Consider the following 7917-nt stretch of genomic DNA (forward strand, 5'->3'; position numbering starts at 1 on the left):
AAATTTTCAAAACTTTTTTTTTAAAAAGAACCCTATTTCTTTGTTCAATATTTTTGGTACTAAAAGTTTAGTATGCGTACACTGAACACACTCTATGTTTGCTTTACTAATTACTGACTCCTCTAGTAAACTAGTAAAATAAATTCACTAAATTGCTAAGTAGAATCTTTGGCGGATGATTTGGAATAAAATGACTGGTAGTTGAGGATCCTGTGATGACCTTACCTGTTGGGGAGAGTGAGAGCGTCGGTGGTGGCGGAGGTGGAAGTGATCCACCGCCAGCTAGGGGGGCTCTCGGTGGTTCCATGGAGCTCCACGGAGCACTGGGCAGAGGCGCGAACTCACTCCCGATCGTTGATCCAATCAACATGTTACACTTATTCACTTTCCTAACTCTGGACGCCCTCTTCACCCTGGTTCCTGGCACCCACCAATCCCTCTCAAACACACCAAAGACTTTTCAGCATTGTCACACTGAAGTATCACAGGAAGGGAAATGTCTCAGGAAGAGAACTGTCTCAGAATGTCCTCACAGCTGTTTCTGCACGGGTGACACGAAAAAAAAATGTCTTGCACGTGAAGTTGATTTGCACCTGATCGAGTGTCGCGTTTGAGATCGCGAAGCGCGGTATTTTCGATCTTGTCGGCGGAGGTAGCACCGTTCGACTAAAAGGAAGGAAACAAGAAGCACGAAGGTTCGAGCAAAATCAAGCACCCGTGAGCTTGAGCCGCCGCGCGTCAAATTGCGCCTCACACACATACACAGGTGAACTGGAGTCCAGGAAAGAGTGAAGGTGAGAGAGAAGAACATCTCACCTGGCTCCACTTGTACCTTGTACTGGGTGCTGGTGTGAGCAGGATGGCATTAGACGAATGGGCGCAACCACTGGGTTTACGTGGTCTTTCACTGACGCCGCGCTAATGAAAAGCACACACCTAATAACCGCCTCGTGTGCTGTTCGCGGCCTCAGGTGCGCACACAGGTAAATAGCGCCATTCAATTGGAGGGGCTTCCCATACAGTGGCAATCTTAGCGCACACACCCATGGGGAAAATCACCTCCAAAGCTCTTCTTTTGCATCTACTCAATCCCCAATTGCCATCGATCTGACTCGAAGAATCCAAAGGAATACTACAAATGCTATCGGTGGCCTTCTCCCATGGCCAGACACGACGATTCCCAATCAATTTCACCTCATCGTGTGACAGTCATCAGGAAAGACAACCACTTTGCATAATAGTCCAAAAGCAAAGTGCCAAAGACAGTGTCTTTCACACTGACTGACACGTCTTTTCGCTCAGTAGCCATTTATTTCCAATGGCCATTAAAACTCAAATGGCCAGAGATTAGGAATAGCAGTTATTCAGCCGGAAAAGGCACCACCCACACCCGCAGGATATTCCCTCGAGGGCCTTCTCCATCGCGAGAATTATTGCTCAATTGCTTCGCGGTGAGAGATAAGAATGGTACATTCCGCATTTTCAAATGAATTATTGGCGGGAATTTTCTTCAGAGGGTCTTAAAATGCAAACATAGCGCTTCAAAGTGAATTGTTAGGTTCCTTGAATCAATTTGATAAATGACTAAGACACTGTTAGTGTTACTGTTTGCATGAATGTTAGAAAATGTTGACAAGGGGTTAGACATATTATGGAACACAATGCCCTTTATTATTAAAAAAAAACTGTATGATTTAAATTTCTTTAACAATTAGGGTATATTTTAAGAAGATTTTCAGATCTCTCGTCTTAGACTTCATATTAGAAGTTTAAGTATCTGAATAATATTATTATTAATTATTTTATTCATCTTTAAGTAACTTTCCGTATCCCGTAGCCAAAACAGGGCTTAGTTTAGTGGCTAACTAATTATGTTAAGCCGTCTCTTAGCTTAAGCTGTAGGTCTGTCTAGCATATTACCATTGGTAACAATTCTTTATTCTTTTATAAACATTTGTTCGTATATTTTTCTTTCTATGGCAAATATTTACGAAATGACTAAACTTTACGAACATTTTTTGTGTGATAGGGAGTGTATCCGGTGTTCGCCAGTGAGAAAAGTGGTCACCCTAAGAGGAAAACACTTTTTTTTTCTTTCCCAGAGCTTTCGGTCCCAACATGGACCTTCTTCAGTGGCTGAAAGGGCATCAAAATTTATTTTGCAACATTTTCTTATTTTTACAAAGGTCATTTTTGGACAACTTCAACACTCACTCAACTAAATTGTGTTTTCGCAGCTTTTCTCAGGGATCGGTCGATTTTTGTTGGTTTGGAAAAGTTGGTTTGGAGACAAAAGAAAGTAGCAAAAAGAAAAAACCGTCATAAAGAGTCGCATCACAATTTTTCCAAACTTAATTAAATATTACAAGAAATAGTGAGAAATTTTCACAAGAAAAGACCCCCCATACTGACATCCTGCTGGTGATGATTTTCCAAACCAACAAAAATCTACCGATCCCTGAGAAAAGCTGCGAAAACACAATTTAGTCGAGTGAGTGTTGAAGTTGTCCAAAAATGACCTTTATAAAAATAAGAAAATGTTGCAAAATAAATTTTGATGCCCTTTCAGCCACTGAAGAAGGTCCATATTGGGACCGAAAGCTCTGGGCAAGACCAAAAAAGTGTTTTCCTCTTAGAGTGACCACTTTTCCCACTGGCGAACACCGGATACACTCCCTATTAAGAAAATCACGCCAGTTCCCATTATTAGATTATTTTTTTGTGTGCTTACGAACATTTACAAAAACAATGTTTGTAAAAGAACAAAAATACTCGTAAAGTAATAAAAAATATGAACTTTTACGAACTTGTTTATGAGTTATACGATTTACGAACATTTCATAAGTCCGCAGTAAAAATTCACAAACATTTACGAAATATATATATATTTTTTAATTCATATTGTGAGAAATTTTCATTATTTTCATCATTTTGACCCATTTTGATGCACCTTACACATATCAAACGATTTTCTTCAAAAATTTATTTGATAGTCTGCCTCTCGCCTGTCAGTTATGAAATCCAGAGGCCAAACACTGACAGATAGATACTTATGGACTTCGAAAAATTCCTCAGTCTTTAATCAAACCGGCCAAAACTATATTTTTGGATATCTAAAAACGGATTTTTTTGAATTTAAAATGTATTTTGGATCAACTTTTCATTATGTATGCGGCTATAACTATTTGATTCTAAGCTATTTCATTCAAGGTCCACTATTAAACACCTCTGTTGATCACATTTATAGACTGTTTAGGGCAAATTTGAAAATATTTGATATGTACCTGTGTAATAAAGAGACAAGCGTAAACCAGGAAGAAATCCCTATAATTTTTTATGGCTTAACGTAATTGTAATTAAAATATGGACTAGACTATATTCACATGTTTTCAACTAAGCCATGTCTCGGCTTAAGCCGTATGCCTACAGGGCATTACAAGATTTAGAACAGGTATTTAAAACTTTTGAAATATTTTTTTTTGAATTTTCGAAAAAATCGATAGCATTAAAACTTAATGCAGTGCTCGTACTTCTAAATACAATATTTAGCTTTGTAAGTTGGTCTTCTAAAAAATTCGTAAAAATCAATGTAAACCTATTTTTGAGGGGCGTTTTATCAAATTTTCTTGTGTTAACATACCGCGAAACTTATTTCACTTGGCTACTTATTTAATATTCTTGTTGTATTATATATAGAATTATAATTGTTGGTTTTTTCCGTAGTAATTAAAAACCTTCAGTGTTCTGGATTCTTTTCAAATGTGTCTATTAATATACATATTGCTTTAACTTTACGTTGTTTAGACTTTTCGATATATATTTTTTCACACCCATTTTTGTCAAATTTCAATTTTACATAGTTCAACGCAGGATTTTTTTTTATAATTCATATTTCCTATTCGAGAGTATTGATATTAATTTTGTATTTTAATTTATATTTATAGATTTTTTTTTTAAATTATTCTATTGGCTGAACTTCTACTATTAAGTAAGCGATGAATATGAGATTTTTTTTTATTATCTTGTGTATCTTGTGCTGTGCACTTTAAAATATTGAAAGAGATGTTGTAGCTTGGAACAGCAATTGTCGTAATTTGCGCGGCACGTATATGAGCAATTCACGTAATTTAATAAGAAAATTCACAGTTTAAAGAATCTGCTGACTAGAGTTGGTAAATTTCAAGAAATTTCATGAATTTCCGCCTAAAGTAGGTGGCGACTGCTGTGAAATTTCTGAAATTTTACCATCTCTACTGCTGACAAAGGTTACGAGTAAGTTACGACAATTACTGATACAACCGATACAACGATGATATCTTGGAGAATATATTTTCCATAAGCTTCAGATAGAAACAAAAAATAAAATATGACGTTATTTTCCCAAAACAAATATTATTTCGTAAAATAATGACCAGCGCATAATAACTTTTGTTTGCAAACATGTTTTCAAAATTTCCCATGAGAATGAGCGAGATGACTAGATCTAGATCTCACTCACTCTCATTGAAATGTCAAAAACATGTTTACTAAACAAAAGTTATTGTGCGTTGGGCATAATATTTGTAATATTATAATAATATTATTTCTTGGAAAAACAAAAATGTTTGATAAAATTTTAATTTTATTTCAAAATTGATTAATAATTAAGGGAGTAAGTTCCTTTAAATGTTAATTTAAAGTTAAGAATCTCACCTAATATTTAGAAACACCATAAATGCTTCAAAAATTAACGAAGAAGCATATCAGACTTTTTTAAAAAAAAAAGAATGCAATAGAAATTTACATTTGAATTTTACGGTAACACATTGATCAATTATTCTAATCAATATAAAAGAAATAGAACTCAAGAGGTTTCTCACCAGAAAATTTCACATTTATTTCTCACGAGCCTCAGAAATTCTTGTACCTTTTGCCATCGCTATTGTGTCACCTCTTATCTCAGTCTTTTACTTTTATTGCCACAGAAGTCTCTTTGGGAAAGGAATTATCATTAAAGAGAATTCATCCATTTTTCGGTGTTAAATCGCTCAACGATTCCCCGTGTCACACATCACCAGTCTTCTCTAATGACATGACATAAAATCGATTCTCAATCACATAACATTTACATAAAATTGGGAAGATCTTTAGAGGTGAGAAGTCGTCAATTGCCTAGCAAATTATTTTCATTTCGATGGTAGCATAAAATTCTTGGGAGATATTTGCTTGAATTAGTTAATCCAGTTAATCTTGTGACATTGTGTGGTGATAAGGTGTGAAGTTGTTAACCCCGCGTTACTGAAATGAGTCGACAATTATGAATTATCTCATATAGAGATGCATCATAAATTGTGGCTCCATTAGAAGTGGGCTCACGAGTGCAAGTGCCTCGAAGGTTTTGAACTCATCCGTCAATTTAATTGCATTCGTCGGTGCAACATTCCTGTGCACGATTCTCTTGAGCAAATAGTGCAAATAAATAGTCTCACCTTGCATGGGGACAATTGACACTTGGCATGCGAGACAGTGTCCCCTTGAAAGACCATCGAGGAGAGACCATCGAGAGTTGAATGCGAGCATCGAGACTTCTTCATCATCCATCAACTGCTTCCTTTTTTTTTCGCGCGTCGCGTCGAGAAAATGCTCAAAACTCCGCCTTGCACTCTATCTCACTCTCGATGGTTTAGTACATAGAACGCCCCTTTTGCCATGTACATACTCACCGATGAATTATCCCACCTTTCAGCTATGGCGAAGCAATCGCCCCACCAGAGGCAAAGGTGAGTGAATATTTGTGTGTTTCGATGTGAGCTCAGGAAGCGCCCAAAGGTGAGCACAGGTAAGCAGAAAAAGGTAAACTCGCAACTATCTCATTCATACAATCATGTCATCTCTTTCTGCTTTGCGTGCGCCAAAGCTTGAGTCTACTCGAGCTTTTTCTCAGATTCACCTAAAAACGTTTGACAGGTGAGTTTTCGTCTAAACATTCACATCAATTAAATCGATCGGCAAAGTTTTCATTTGTCCATCATTGAGAGGCAACTTGATATTTTTTTCAGTGATTAGAAGACTGATACGAAAGATTTCTTATTTAGGTGCAATTTGCATCTCATTAAATATTTAGTAGTCAAAAATATTTAGGTTCCATAGTCTTCTCTGATAGGCGCGATCTTCAAATCGTGATTAAGAGAGACCGACAGGTGAACTATGAGTGGAAGATCGGCTGATCGGCTAATCGGCGCCGATCAGTCTCTCAGATCGGCGCCGATCAATCACAATAATCACTTCATAGTGCCAATCAGTCATTCTTATCAGTTGATCCCGGCGATTATTCACCATGATAGCGCTGATTGTTACCCAAAGTGAACCGTACACAGTAAAAAAAAAATTAACACTATAGTGTTCTAATCTTTCATACTACTATTATAGTGTTAAATTTGGAAAAAGTGTTTAATTTAAAATTGTTTAATTTAAAGTTGTTGAATTTCAAGATGTTAAATTTGGAAATGTTGAATTTAAAAATTGTTTATTTTTATTTTTAAAACTCAAAAATTGTTGAATTCTGTTTATTGTTGATTTTTTTTCGAAGATTTTGATTTTTTTGTATTAGACATTTTTATTGGTTTTTCCTTTACTCGGGTCCCCCCCCTAATGCGAAATGATTACACCTGATCTTTATGCTCAGATCTTTACGATATACTTATTATGCATATAAATATTCGATGTTATAACTTTTGTCCAATGAAAAGCATCTCGACTGAAGTATAAGTCTTAATTGGAAATTAAACAATTTTTACACAACTTTTGTTTAAAAATTCAACAACTTTGGTTGAAATACACAAGGCACACTATAATAGTGTTAAAAATTATCATCAAACTATAATAGTGTTAATTTTTGATCATGTGACAAAAAATACCATAAAGTTGTGTATTTTTTCACACTATGATGTGAATACTATAATGTGAAAAACTGTAATCATACTATAATAGTGGTAATTTTTAGAATTGACAAACAGTTTTAAATCACGAAACATTGTTGAAAAATTTTTATGAATATAACAGTGAGAAATTTTACACAGATCGCAATTAAATAATTAATTTATCCAACTTCACACTATTATAGTGTTCAAATTTTTACATACTTTCAAACGTCACAACGTTGTTGAAAATTTTTCAACTGTAATAGTGGAAATTTTCAATCATGTGACAATAAATTATCAAAATGTTGTGCATTTTTTAAACATTTTTAAATTAAACAAATAAAATGGTCGATTTTGCACTATTATGGTAGTAAAATTTTACACAATTTTTACTGTCTAGGTGGCAGAACAGGTTTACCTTTCGCTTGTGAAGTAAAGTTTCTATAAAGATTGTTTTGAGCGTTTTAAGACTTGAATCAATCAGAGATAAAACTGAAACTGAAATATTTTATAAATAAAATCAAGTTAAGTTTAGCTAAGCTGTTCGACTCCTTTTTAACCCATTCAGTCAATGTACCAGAAATAATTCAGATAGAATGTTCATATGTTAGGATTAGTTTCCTACAGATTTATAGATAATTTTTTTGAAAAGAAAAAAAATTTTAATTGAGGAATTAAAGTTACCAAAAACCTATTCCCGACAGCAATTTGGATAAAAATTGCCTAGGAATAAATAATCTAAAATCACTCAATTTGCGTACGATGTATAATACCATGGTAAGAAATGGGTTAAAAACAAAACATGACAAAAAAAATATGGAAGGAACGGATTCTGGCCGAGTTGCAGGAACATGAGATTACCTTAAGAATCAGGAATATCTTATGTTCGTAATGCTTATCAGTTTACTGCAGTTTACGCTGCTCTGTATTGCATTCGGTTTTCTAACAGAATGATAATTGCTTTATAATTTGGAATAGACCTATAAAAAAGCAAATAATTTTCCAATCCAAAATGAAA

The 7917-nt window shown here is 34.8% G+C and overlaps 1 protein-coding gene across 4 annotated transcripts in view; it reads right to left on the minus strand.

The window, feature by feature from the left end:
- The window catches only part of LOC129802831 (paired box protein Pax-6), a 43433-nt gene extending 42765 nt beyond the window's left edge, over nt 1-668 (minus strand). For 3 of the 4 annotated variants that reach the window (XR_008751823.1, XR_008751822.1, XM_055848941.1), the window contains exon 1: nt 226-668. Coding sequence is in view for 2 of the 4 variants with exons in the window: in XM_055848941.1 (XP_055704916.1) it covers nt 226-370 (145 nt within the window). In the remaining 2 variants the exon portion in view is untranslated. The remainder of the gene's footprint in view (nt 1-225) is intronic. The other variant, XM_055848940.1, reaches the window with a different exon arrangement.
- Between the last annotated feature and the right edge of the window lie 7249 nt (nt 669-7917).

The sequence above is a fragment of the Phlebotomus papatasi genome, chromosome 2 (assembly GCF_024763615.1).
Source record: "Phlebotomus papatasi isolate M1 chromosome 2, Ppap_2.1, whole genome shotgun sequence".
NCBI classification, from domain to species: Eukaryota; Metazoa; Arthropoda; class Insecta; order Diptera; family Psychodidae; genus Phlebotomus; species Phlebotomus papatasi.